Source organism: Chlamydotis macqueenii, chromosome 15 (genome assembly GCF_036417535.1).
Source record: "Chlamydotis macqueenii isolate bChlMac1 chromosome 15, bChlMac1.mat, whole genome shotgun sequence".
NCBI lineage: Eukaryota > Metazoa > Chordata > Aves > Otidiformes > Otididae > Chlamydotis > Chlamydotis macqueenii.
In genome coordinates, this window is record NC_141570.1 from 13,079,790 (window position 1) to 13,091,886 (window position 12,097).

The following is a 12,097-nucleotide window of genomic DNA, read 5'->3' on the forward strand; positions in this document are numbered from 1 at the left end:
GCCGGCCCCGGACCCCGCGCAGCCCCTGGCCCAGTGCCTTCGGACTCAGAAGCCGGGCAGGAGGAGGCGAGCGGCCATCCTGGGTTGGGGTTTTCCTTCTCATCCTGCAAAGTCTTCTCCACCGCCTTCCCTTTGCTTGTGGCCCAGATGGGGTGGGCACCTGCGCCCCCCCCCCCAAGCCTCCTCCCTGGGGAAACCCACCCGGGGGAGCGCGCGGCCCCCTGAGATGCTGTCACAGCCCTGCTGTGGGGCTGTGACCCCAGCTGAGGACCCACAGCAGCCCCCCACCCCGTTCTCAGGGGCAGCTGCCCCCCCACCATCCTTGCCCTGCCCGGTATGGGGAACCGGGGGTCTCCAGAGAAAAGGGCAAAGAGGCTGCTCAGCACCCATGGGCTGGCCCTGGCCCAGTGGTTCCCATGCTTACTTCCTCCTCCTCCTCCTCGCTGCCAGGCTCCCAGCTGCCTCCCCTGGCTCTCACCTGGGCCTCGTGTTCTTGGTGAGTGGGACCCCCAGACCCCAGCAGCACCCCGCTCCCTCTGGGGGTGCCGGGGTTGGCGTGGGGTGACCCTGCGGGCAGCCCACCCTCCCTGCACCCACCCAAACCCCACCCTGGTGCCTGCAGGTTGGGCAGCGGTTTTGCGCGCATCCCCCATCCATTATGGCGGGCGATGCCGGCGGGCGAGCCGGGGCAAGGACTGCATTATTGACGAAGGGGGACGGCAGAGCCGGGCGCAGGCGGCGGCGGCGCAGGCAGGGCCCCCCTCCTGCAGCTCTCAGCCCCGGGCAAAGCACTTTTCCCGTGCCGCAGAGCCGCAGAGCAGGCAGGCCTGGCCCGGGGCGGCCGGCCAAGCGGCCGCAGACACCGCAGAGCACGTTGGCTGTGGCCCGTTCCCGCCGCCGCCGAACCTTCCGCCTGGCCCGGGAGGGTGCTGGGCTCGGGGCAGCCCGGGGAGGTGGCACGGGTGGGCAGCCGAGCCCTTGCAACACTTGCTCCGGCACTGCAGCACTGGTGCTGCTCTTTTTTTTTTAATTTTTTTTTAAGCTTCCTCTGTCTCTAGGCGGAGATTTGTGGCGTAAAATGCACAATATGTTCTATCTGCCCTGTGGGAGCCATAAAATATTCACCAGCAGCTCCCATTATAGTCAGAGTGAATCACGGAGAGCGCTGGAGCCCTCGCTCCCCGCCGTGCCTGCTCCCCGGCGCAGGCCCGGCATGGCCACAGGGCCGCGGCGATGGCGGTGCCAGGGCCTGACGGGCGGCCAGCGCCCACCTCGACACCGCGGTGAGGACCCACGTGTCCACCTCCGGCCCTGGGAGGGACGCCCACCGGGCTCGGCGGGTCGAGGGGCGGTGACGGCGTCAAACGCCTTCGCCTGCCCGCGCATCCTCGTGGCCACGCAGGGTGGGGAGCAGCGCTCCGGGCAGCGTGGTGGGCTCACGTCCTCGCGGCAGCCTGCCCCGCCGAGGGAAACTTGGCGTCCCCAGCGTGACTTGCGCTGTCGCTTGGCTTTTCGTAGCCACAGCCCCTCGATTGGGGTCTCACAGCAGCAGCAGGGTGGGGCAGGACGGCCCCAGCCTGCGTCCTGCCGTCGCTGTCACACAGGTCCTGGCCTCGCTGCCCTTTGGTTCCTCTCTTCCGCCCTCTCCTGCCGTCCATCCGTCCGTCTGTCCATCCCACCGCCCTCATGGCCTGTCCCCATCTCCCTCAGGCTTAGGGCACGACCGAGTCAAGGGACGACAATTTCACTGATGAAGCGACGCGCTGCTCCGACGCGGATTGATCCGTCCAAGACGGTTGTATTTTCTGACACACGATTACAGGTGATTACAAAGCCGGCTCAGCCCTTGTGACTCAGGCACAACCACAGTTTGGGTTCACCTCCATCCCTTCCACGGCCACGCCACCGCCCTCAGCCCAGTCGGTGACCCTGGGGATGTCCCGAGGGCTCCCCGCTGTGTGCCGTGGTCCCGAATGTCGCTACCGTCCCCCGCCATCCCCCGCATCCCCCGCCATCCCCCGCCATCCCCGCGCCCGCTCCTGGGAGATGCCGGGCACCCGGTGCCCAAGTGTCCCCGCCCGCAGCCGGCGCTGCCTTGCTGAGCTCCCGGCATGGCAGGATTTGCCCTCTGCGCGTTGGCTGGCGCGGGGCTCGCCGGGATGCGGCTCCGGAGACCCACGGCCCGTGGGGAAGGCTGGATGCAGTTGCCCACCTGGGCTGGCCACCCGGCCACCATCGCGGGGGCCACCACCAGGCTGAGGTGTCCGAGCGTCCTTGGCACTGAGCAGTGCAGGATGGGTGGGGGGCAGCCCCGTGGTGGTGACGGGGTCCCCACGAGGGCGACAACCCGCGGAGGCGAGGGCGGGGGGCTGCGCGGCCGCGAGGGTTAAACCCTGCCAACGTGGCTCCGCTCCCCGAACAGACTGAGGGGAGTGCGGCATTGCCCTCCCCGCCAAAATTAACTCTCCATCTGTTTCTCCCCGGCTGAGGCTGATGGCTTGTGACAGGGCCTCCTGAATGCAAAGATGTTTCGCCCGGAAAAAAAAAAAAAAAAAAAATCTATTACAAGTTGCTGTAAGAAAAGACCGAAATCCTCTCCTTCTGTCTCTCCCCACTGGTCCCAAGGTGCCCACCCCGGGCGAGAGCGGGCTGGCGCGCAGCCGGCTGCCTCCGCTCAGCCGGAAAGCTCTCCCCAGTGCCAGCCTGCCTCGCCCCCGGCCCAAACTGGGGAGGCGAGAGGGAGGATGGGTGCTGCCCTGGGCGGTGGCGAGGATGGAGAAGCAGCTCCTTCATCCCCAGCCCGGGCACGGCGTCGGCGATGCAGCGGGACACGACCCCGGCACCCTCGCACCCCTGGGCCGGCCCGGAGCCCGTCGTGATGCGGCGGGGGAAACTGAGGCAGGAGGCGCCCTCCGGGTGCCCTGCGGAGCCCCCCGCTGCCGCCGGCTGCTCCCGGGGAACCGGACCCTTTCCCGGCGGCAGCGGCTGCCCTCTCCCGGCCGCGGCACAGCGCTGCTGGGAGCTTTACGGGAGATTCTGGGTTTCGCTCGATTTTCACCCCTTTCTGGGGTTGGACTGGGGACTGGGTGGCTTCAAAGGTCCCTTCCCACCCCAACCCTTCTGCGATTTTTTTGTGTCCAGACCCCACAATCCCGCAGCCCCATCCCCGCCGTCCCTCGCGGCGCCGCAGCCAGCGCAGGCAAACCAGGCAGCTTCCGTAAAAAACAAAACTTTATTTGGTCCGTCAGAACCTGAGTTTGAAACCCACCCACGGAGAATTCGTATGGTACAGGGAGTCCTGATCCCATTTACAAGTGATAAAATATCCTATGTTTCTGAAGAGCTGGACAGTATTTACAGGGTTAAAAATATTCACAGCTCAGAAAGACAGAGAGGGAAAAAGGGAAGGACAAATCATCTCGGGGAGGAAGGAGCAGGGAAGAGAGAAAACAGATCAACAAACAGAGATACACAGAGCCTGGCTCAGCAGCCGCGGCCGGGGGGGCAGAGGGGGCCAGGGCAGCCCCCCGCTCCCCGAGGGGACGCAGCAGGATGGGGGGAACGCGCTGGGCACCCCCACAGCCCCCTGCTCCACGCGGCTGCCGGCGCAGGGTTTGGGGTGCAGGCTGCTCCCCTCCGGAACAGGGCCCAGCATCACCCACCGCCCCCCCAGGCCACGGGACCCCCACGAGCTGCGGGTCCGCACAGCCCGGAGAGGGTAACAGGGGGGGACCCCCAAAACACACGCACACACACGTGTACACGCACACGCACGCCCACGCCAAGCCGGAGCCGCCATGCCCTGGAACCGTGGGGGTCAGCCCCGCCGCGGAGCACCCACCGGGGCCAGCAGCCCCCCGGGGCGCCTGCCTTCGTCTTGTGCTCACCGCCTGCCAGGGACTTCGCCTCTGAAGGATGGGACTCTGCTCCCCCCCTCCCAAAAATCACTCCCCCCTCTCCCTAGCACATGGTAAAGCCACGGGGGGCTGCTCCCCAAACCTGGGGTCTGTACCCGCTGCCCGTCTCCCCTCGCCTCCCCAGTGCCCGGGGGGGCTGAGCCCAGCTTGGGACACATGGCTTCTCTCCAGGCACTGCTTCCAGCGGCCGCCTTTGCATAGTAACACTTGTGAGACGAGTTGAGGGGGGTCTCTGCTGCCGCAGCAACCCCCCAGGCATCGCCCCGTGGCCCCGCGCCCCGCTCTGCACTTCTCCCCAGGGCGCAGTGAAAACCCCGAAGCGGCAGCTTCCTAAACCAGCCCAGCACCCTCCGCTCCCCGGTCCCAGCACAGAGCGGAGACAGCCCCGGCACCCAGGACAGGCGAGGCGGAGGCGAGGGTCCAGGCACCGGAGCGGACCCCTGCCACGAGCAGCGAGTGCGGGCGGCACCACGGCAGAGTGACCGCGGCACGGCCCGGCTACCGCACCTCGGTGCCACGCTGGTCCTGGCAGCGGACGACGGGGGGAACAGGACATTGGGAAGGGCCCGGGGACAGACGGAGGGTCACACAGACGGACAGACATCAGAGGTATATTCATTTTTTTTGCAGTGCCAGGGCCCTGGCACCGCGGGAAGGGGCAGAGTCCTGAGCGTGGTGCCTGGGAAGGGGCTTGACAGCAACCTCCAGCCCCCTCCCCACCTCCCGCCGTGTGCCCGGGGCAGGCCGAGGGCACGGGGTCCAGGCCGGGCACGGGGCAGGCGGGATCCTGAGACGGGGCCCCATGCCCCCAGCCGCTCCTCATAAAGTGTGCGGGGGGCCGGCGGCGCCGGGGTGGGGGGCAAAGTGCTGGGTACCACGCTCCGGCTCTGCCCCACGGCTCAGCGCTGACAGCTTGGGGGGCGACCCCAGGCCAGAGGCTCGGTGAAAATAACGGGGCAGCGGAGCGGGGAGGGGGCAGGCGCTTCGTCATAGGGGCCGGGGGCCATGCAGCCCGGCGACCTCCGGCGTGAGCAGCGGGTTGTGGGTGCCCTTCGTCGACATCCAGTCATTGAGGAAGGCCTGGGTGGCTTTGCGGTGCGCCAGGCGGTGCGTGATGGAGAAGCCGGCGTTCCCCTCCAGCTGGGACAGGATCACCAGCACCTGCCTGCAAAGAGAGCGACGGGCTCGGCGCCGGGCTCAGCACCGGGCCGCTGCCCCTGCCCAGCCGCCCCAACCCCTGCCCCATCGCCCCAACGCCCACCTCCTGCCCATCCCGACCGCCCCAGGCTCTGCCTCGCGCTGAGGCTCCTGCGGCCCCCCGCCGACCCACCCTTGCCTACCCCGGACCTGTGCAGGGGCGGGACGCTGTCCTGCGTCTTGAGGCTGCCGCGCGTGGAGACGACGTTGAAGCTGTCGGTGCAGTCGCACTGGACGTGCAGGTAGGACTTGGGGTGCCGGTTCTCCACCACCACAATGAGCCCTGCCCAGCCGTGCGTCAGGTAGTAGCAGGTCATCCCTTCCCGGCCCTGCGGCAAATGGCGTGGTCAGGGCTGGGAAGCCTCCGGGAACACCCCTGCCTCCGACTCTCAGCTCCCGGAACAGCATCCCCCACCTCCAGCCAATCTGCTGGGGCGGGTTTTGGGGGGACCAGGCAGCAGATGGAGCTGGCACGGCCCTGCCCCACTCCTGCCAGACCGAGGACACGGCAGAGGCAGGGCCCAGGCTCCTGCTGGCAGCGTCACCCCCTTCCCGACCGCAGCCACGGGGAGGCCAGCCCCCGCCCCACGCCACCCGCACCCACCTCGTGGCGCTCGCCCTTGTTCTCGGTCAGCAGGATGATGGCGTCGGCCAAGGTGGTGGGCTGCGCCTCCACCTGCTCCACCATCACCAGGCGGGAGCTGTAGATGGCCAGGATGTAGCTGGAATAATCGGTGGCCGGTCGGCTGCTGGTGGGACTGGATGCTGCAGAGACACATGGAGGAAGGGGGGGGATCGGTGAGACTGTCACCAAGGCCACAATCCCTGGGAGCAGCGTGCTGCACGTGCAGGCAACCTCCACCCCCAGCAAGGCCTCCATGGTGACAATCAAGGGCTTTGCCACCTTTGCCTCCCCTGGGGTCTCCGCGGGGAGGCAGCGCAGCCCCTTACCCTGCGCGGCAGCGGGGCCTGCCAGGGCAGCGCTCCAGTGGTTGAAGGCACAGCACACGACGGCGTACTCGCCCGGCTCCAGCATGACGTCGCAGTTGACGAACTTCTTGACGGCGCGTTTGCTGTGAGCCATCAGCCGACCCAGGCTCAGCTTGTTCCCGCTGGTGAAGGTGGCCCGGAAAACCATGATGCACAGATCCAGCAAGTGGCTGTCCACCGTGTCGGATCGTCTGCACCGGGAGAGGGAGAAGGATCGCAGCGTCACCCGAGCGCCGCCCCCAGAGCGTAAGGAGGCCACGGATGGGACGGTGGATCCAGAGGAAGTGTCCTCCCGCCACCCCAAGCACCCAGCCCCAGGAACCAGCACGTGTTCAGGGCTTGGGTTTTGGCTAATGCACGAGCAGCCCCTGAGAACTGGAGAAACGGTGATGGCAGCCCATCCTTGAGCTCTGCCACCCCGTGGGATGGCGTGGGGCGAAGCGTTTGGTATTTCTCCTGGGCCCGGGTCACTGCCTGCGGCCCACGCGCTGCCCAGCTCACCTGCTGCCCTCCTGGAAGAGGGCAAACTCCAGGGCGGCACGCTCCAACACCGTCAGCGACGTCACCGTCACCGGCCCGTTGGCCTTGTTGGGAAACATGCCCTGCACGCGCACCTCGTGCCAGTCCGAATGGAGCTTGCAGATGTCCACGGAGTCAAAATACCTGTGGGGACGCTGGAATCAGCCCTGGCGGGGTCCTTTGTGCTCTGCCCCCAGGCCCCAGCCCCCTCTTGCCCCCCGTGTCCCATTTTCTGTCCCCTCCTGGCCACCTGCCTCCCAGGCACTACCGTACTTGATGAAATCGCTGTACTCCATCCAGAAGACGCCCTCGCTGCTGCCGTGGGGCATCAGGTCGTGCCGCAAGGGAGCCGGCCAGTGCGGCCACTCGTCGGACCAGCTGCCGTTCCAGGAGAAGCGGCCCCAGGGGTTTCGGAGCCGCAGTAACCTACGGGAAGGGGAAAATGGGAGTCAGAGGCGCAGAAAGGAGGAGAGTGCAAGGAAGGTCACCTCTGAGGTGCTCTCCTGGCTCTGCATGCCCAGCCTGCCCACCGCAGAGGGCACCACGCCACTCCCGCCCTGCCTTTCAGAGCCCCCCCAGCATCCCACACTGGATTTGCCAAGGCCGCTGTGGCCCCTGATACCCACGTCCTGCAGCTCTGGACCTGCTGCAGCTCCCTCTGCTCCTCCCCTGCCCGTGGGTGCTGCGGGGAAGGGGCTCAGCTGGGAAGGGGCTGCCGAGCACGTGCCCGCAGCTGCACAAGCCCAGGAGGGGGGTGGATGAAAACGGGGCTTCGTACGGTGCCCAGGCTGCCGGGTGCTGCCCCCCTTTCCATCCCCCCACCCTCCAAAGGTGAGAAGGATGCCTTGACTGCCTCATTGAGTTGGAAGAGCTCAGCTCAACCCTCTGCATCTTGCGAGAGGACCGGGAGACAGAGACAGGAACATCGGCTGGACCACCCTGAACTCACCGGAAGCCTTGGACATCCCGCACGTCTAGGATGGAGTAGGCGTGCCGCGGCCGCAGACCCATACTCTCGTAGGCCACGTCGTCCACCTTCATGTTGCCTCCACCACAGGACGCACCCATGAGGAACCTGCACGGGGGACAGCAAAACCCTTGGCGTCCTGCCAGGCCTGGCACAGGGGAAGCTCGTCCCCACCGCTCGAGGCACAGCACGGATTTCCCCCCCAGGAGGCTCCTGGATATTACCACACCATAAACCTCCACCACCCATGCGCACGCTGCAGCCCGGGCCCCACGGTGAACTTCTCTAAGCAGGGCTGAAAGCTCTGTCCACGCACAGCAGAGCTTTTGGGGCAGGGGGTCTGTCCTTGGAAGGACACCACGTGCTGGGACCTGTCAGCCTCCCACGTGGCCCCGTACCGCAGGCTGGCAGCAGCAACCCTGCCTTCAGCCATCCCAACAAAAATCACTCCCATTTCCACCGAGCGGAGCCCAGGAACTGCCCTCCTGCCGCAGCCATGACCAAGAGGACTCGGCTTTTGCTTGGTCTCCTCTAGACCGCCTACAGTCACGCCCAGGTACGGGCAGCAAAGGTGCGACGCACGGGTGCAAGATGCCTGCAGGGTCAAGCACTTCACGCTACAGAAACACTCAACGCAAAGCAAGCGGGCTCCACGCCAGCCACTTCAAACCTCCCGCAAGACAGTGAACGTGCATGGGATTCAGGGTTCAGCAGGATTTAAATTTCCTATTAAAATTAAATCAAGGAGAAATAACTTCCTAGAGCTCAGAGGGGGAGCTCTGCCAGCGCTCCAGATGAACGCCAAGGGTGGTGGTCTCTACAAAGAAGAGCGGCCCCCCTCACCCCTCTCCGAGCACCCACGCTCCCGCCACGGCGCCCTCCTGCCCGCTCTTACCCCGCCTCCTTCGAGCTCAGCATTTTGGCCCAGATGAGGTCCGTGTCAATGGGCTCCTCGCGAGGGTTGGTGGAGCTGACCTGCAGCATCAGGCTCTCGCAGGGAGCGCCCGTCAGCGTAGCCAGGCCTTCGATGGCGCGCCCCGCCTGGAGGGCAAAGTACGAACCGTGCAGCTTGGCCAGCGCCTTCTCGATGAGGGCGACCCACAGCTGCTTCCTCTGGGCCTGCGGGAAGAGGGAGAAGCACATCACGAGCCGCCCTGGGCAGGGGGTGGGGAAGCCCCGCTCGCCCACCCCGCCAGCGCTCCCGCTGCGACGGGGGACGGGGAGGCAGGAGCAGCAAGGCCAAGCCACCATGAGCTCGTTCACGTGAAGCCACCGGTGACCCCGTTCGCTGCCTCCTCAGCGTTTTGTTTGCACAGTTTGATTCCCCCTGGGAAAACATCCTGCAGCGCACGGCCACGAGGCCCAGCTGCCCACACGGCTGCACCCTGGGTGCCCAGGCTGGTAGGGGTGGGTGTCCACCTTGTAACCCAACAGTCCCTTCCTTCTGCTTCCGTCGAGATTTTAAAATGTTTCACAATTTTCAGGCATATCTGGAGCAGCTGCCTTTCATTCGCACACGATTGCAAACCAAAACCAACACGCTTTGGCGGAGGCGGCTGCCTAGAGCACGCAGGGCTGTGGGACCAGTTAGAGGTCAGCCACGGAGCAGACGTGGCTTCAAGGATGAGCTCCAAAAACTCCCAGGCAGACGGGCAAAGTCCCCATCTCCAGCACAGGGAGAGTGGCAAGGTGTAAGGAGAAGACGCCAGTTTTTGCAGTGGGGAACTCTTCCCAGAGTTGCTTTGCTCTTCATAGAATCACAGAGGGATTGGGTGGGAAGGGACCTTTCAAGGCCACCCAGTCCAACCCCCTGGCAGGAGCAGGGACATCTCCAACCAGATCAGGTTGCTCAGAGCCCCGGCCAACCTGGCCTGGAATGTTTCCAGGGATGGGGCAGCCACCGCCTCGCTGGGCAGCCTGGGCCAGTGTCCCACCACCCTCACAGAAAATAATTTCTTCCTAACACCTAATGTAAATCTCCTCTCTTTCAGTTTAAACCCTGACCCCTCGTCCTGTCACAGCAGGCCCTGCTGAAGAGTCTCTCCCCACCTTTCCCACCAGCCCCCTTTAGGCACTGGGAGCCGCTCTCAGGTCTCCCCGGAGCCTCCTCTTCTCCAGGCTGAACAGCCCCAGCTCTCTCAGCCTGGCCTCACAGCAGAGCTGCTCCAGCCCTCCCATCATCTGCGTGGCCTCCTCTGGACCCTCTCCAACCGCTCCACGTCCTTCTGATGCTGGGGGCTCCAGAGCTGGACGCAGCGCTGCAGGGGGGTCTCCCCAGAGCGGAGCAGAGGGGCAGAATCCCCTCCCTCGCCCTGCTGCCCACGCTGCTGGGGATGCAGCCCAGGGTGCCGTTGGTTTCTGGGCTGTGAGCGCACGTTGCCGGCTCACATTGAGCTTCTCGCCCACCAGCACCCCCAAGCCCTTCTCCTCAGGGCTGCAGCAGCCGTGTCCGAGGACGGAAGGCTGGAGACATTCGCTGGCCTCTGCATCCCCAGCAAAGCGGGCTCAGTGCCCGGTGCCCGGTGCAGGGGACACAGTGACCGTGTGTGACTCACAGGTGGCAGCCGAGAGCTGGGAGAGGAGAGCAGCGAGGGTTTTTTCCCGAGGGATAAAGAAAGCTTACAAATGTTTTTCACTGGTTTTTGAGTCACTCACTCAACAAAATCCACGCTGCTTATTTCTGCCTGAGCCACAGCCAGGGAGCTCTGATAAGAGCTTCATTTTCCTTTATTTCTAAAACTCTCCATTTTTCCATTTTTAGCCCCCACATTCAGCTCAGACACCTAAACGCTCGGCAGGAAAACCTCGCCACAACTGAAATTCCCCCGGAACCAAGGCAAGGCAAGCCCAGCCCATGCAAAAACCTTCAGTCTTAAAAAAAAAAAAAATAAACCAGACTTGACATTTTGAGAGAGGAAAGATGGATGGAAAAGAAAAAAACCAACAAGACAGGCAAATCTTCACTGAAAATAACGCGTCTGACTGGATCCTTTCTCGCAAAATGCAGACACAGACTCCTCCTTCCCCTCTCCAGAGTTTCCCCAACAGGACCAGCATCCACCAGCACCGGCAATCACTTGCCCCAGTGTCCCCAGGGAGATCCGTTCTGCCGAAAAAGCGGCATTTTCAGGATTTTGCGGATTTTGCCGCCCGAGTTTCAATAAAGACTTTCGCAGTCTCCTTCATGGACGCGATCCCAGCAAGCGCCCCTGGGCCTGGCAGGCGGGACAGGGCAGAACGCGCAGTGACGTCGCGGAGCGGCTGCGGGAGCTTCGTTAATCCTGGCAGATGCCACGGCAGTGTGCTCGGAGCAAGCGGGCACTGGCTCGAAACCGATTTGTCCCCCTCTCCACGGTCCCTCCCTGGCAGAGCCGAGCTGCCAGACCTCCCCGCAGAGGAAAGAGGCAGCTTTCCGTCAGCCGCTTGCAGCGTAAAACACACGGGTTAAAATCTTTTCCCTTCTCTGCAAAGAATAAGGATGGCTTTCCCATCCTTATGGCAAAGCGGCTCCGGTGCAGGGAGGAGTGAGGGAGAAGCAACCGCGAAGAAAACTTCTCCATCGCAGCCTGGCAAACGCCAGAAGGGACCTAAACAGATCTATGAGAGAGCTGGGGCTGTTCAGCCTGGAGAAGAGGAGGCTCCGGGGAGACCTGAGAGCGGCTCCCAGTGCCCAAAGGGGGCTGGTGGGAAAGGTGGGGAGAGACTCCTCAGCAGGGCCAGGTGGGACAGGACGAGGGGTCAGGGTTTTAAAACAGAGGGAGGTAGATTCAGACTGGACATAAGGAAGATATTTTTTATGCTAAGGGCGGTGGAGCACTGTCCCAGGTTGCCCAGAGAGGCGGTGGATGCCCCATCCCTGGAAACATTCCAGGCCAGGTTGGCCGGGGCTCTGAGCAACCTGATCTGGTTGGAGATGTCCCTGCTCCTGGCAGGGGGTTGGGCTGGGTGGGCTTTAACACTCCCTTCCCACCCAAACCCTCTGTGATTCTATGTTACGGCCTCAAAGAGTTCAGCTGCCCTCAAGGTGCAGCAAAAAGCAGCTTCCTGACCTGCAAACGCCCCACGCAGCACAGAGAGGGGCCTCGGCAAACCTCTTCCCACTGCCTCTCCTGGGAGAGCCGGGATGAGCCCTGCCCCTGCAGCACTGCCCACCCCCTCCCAGCACCCCCTTTCCCCCCAGGGCCGCTGACCTGTGAGAAGAGGAGGTATCCGCACTCGTCGCAGGGCAGCATGTCGTCCACCAGCACCGTGGTCCAGGTGCCGTCCTTGCACAGCCGTACCTGGTAGGCGCCCTCAGGGCACAGCGTCCTGGTGATCATCACCCTCTCCACCAGCTCCGGCCGCTCGGCCAGCACGGCCAAGGCGCTCAGGAACCTGCCGGCGGGACGGGACGCGGGACGGGCTCAGCCGGGCACGGGCAGGCAGCAGGCAGCTGCCCGGCCGCGCAGCGCACGGGACGGCGGTGCGGAGCCGCTCGGGAAGGGGCGAGGCAGAGGATGGGGTACAG

At 64.6% G+C, this 12,097-nt stretch overlaps 1 protein-coding gene across 12 annotated transcripts in view; it reads right to left on the reverse strand.

Moving 5' to 3' along the window:
* Positions 1-3,213: 3,213 nt before the first annotated feature.
* The window catches only part of CAPN15 (calpain 15), a 55,527-nt gene continuing 46,643 nt past the window's right edge, over positions 3,214-12,097 (reverse strand). For 11 of the 12 annotated variants that reach the window (XM_086759459.1, XM_086759458.1, XM_086759463.1 and 8 more), the window contains 9 exons: positions 11,781-11,964; positions 8,486-8,709; positions 7,573-7,698; positions 6,897-7,049; positions 6,606-6,767; positions 6,066-6,295; positions 5,719-5,879; positions 5,265-5,443; positions 3,214-5,082 (listed from right to left, as the gene is read on the reverse strand). In XM_086759459.1, coding sequence (XP_086615585.1) covers positions 4,905-5,082; positions 5,265-5,443; positions 5,719-5,879; positions 6,066-6,295; positions 6,606-6,767; positions 6,897-7,049; positions 7,573-7,698; positions 8,486-8,709; positions 11,781-11,964 — 1,597 coding nt within the window. In that variant the 3' untranslated portion in view covers positions 3,214-4,904. Of the gene's footprint in view, positions 5,083-5,257; positions 5,444-5,718; positions 5,880-6,065; positions 6,296-6,605; positions 6,768-6,896; positions 7,050-7,572; positions 7,699-8,485; positions 8,710-11,780; positions 11,965-12,097 lie in introns of all 12 variants that reach the window. The other variant, XM_086759462.1, reaches the window with a different exon arrangement.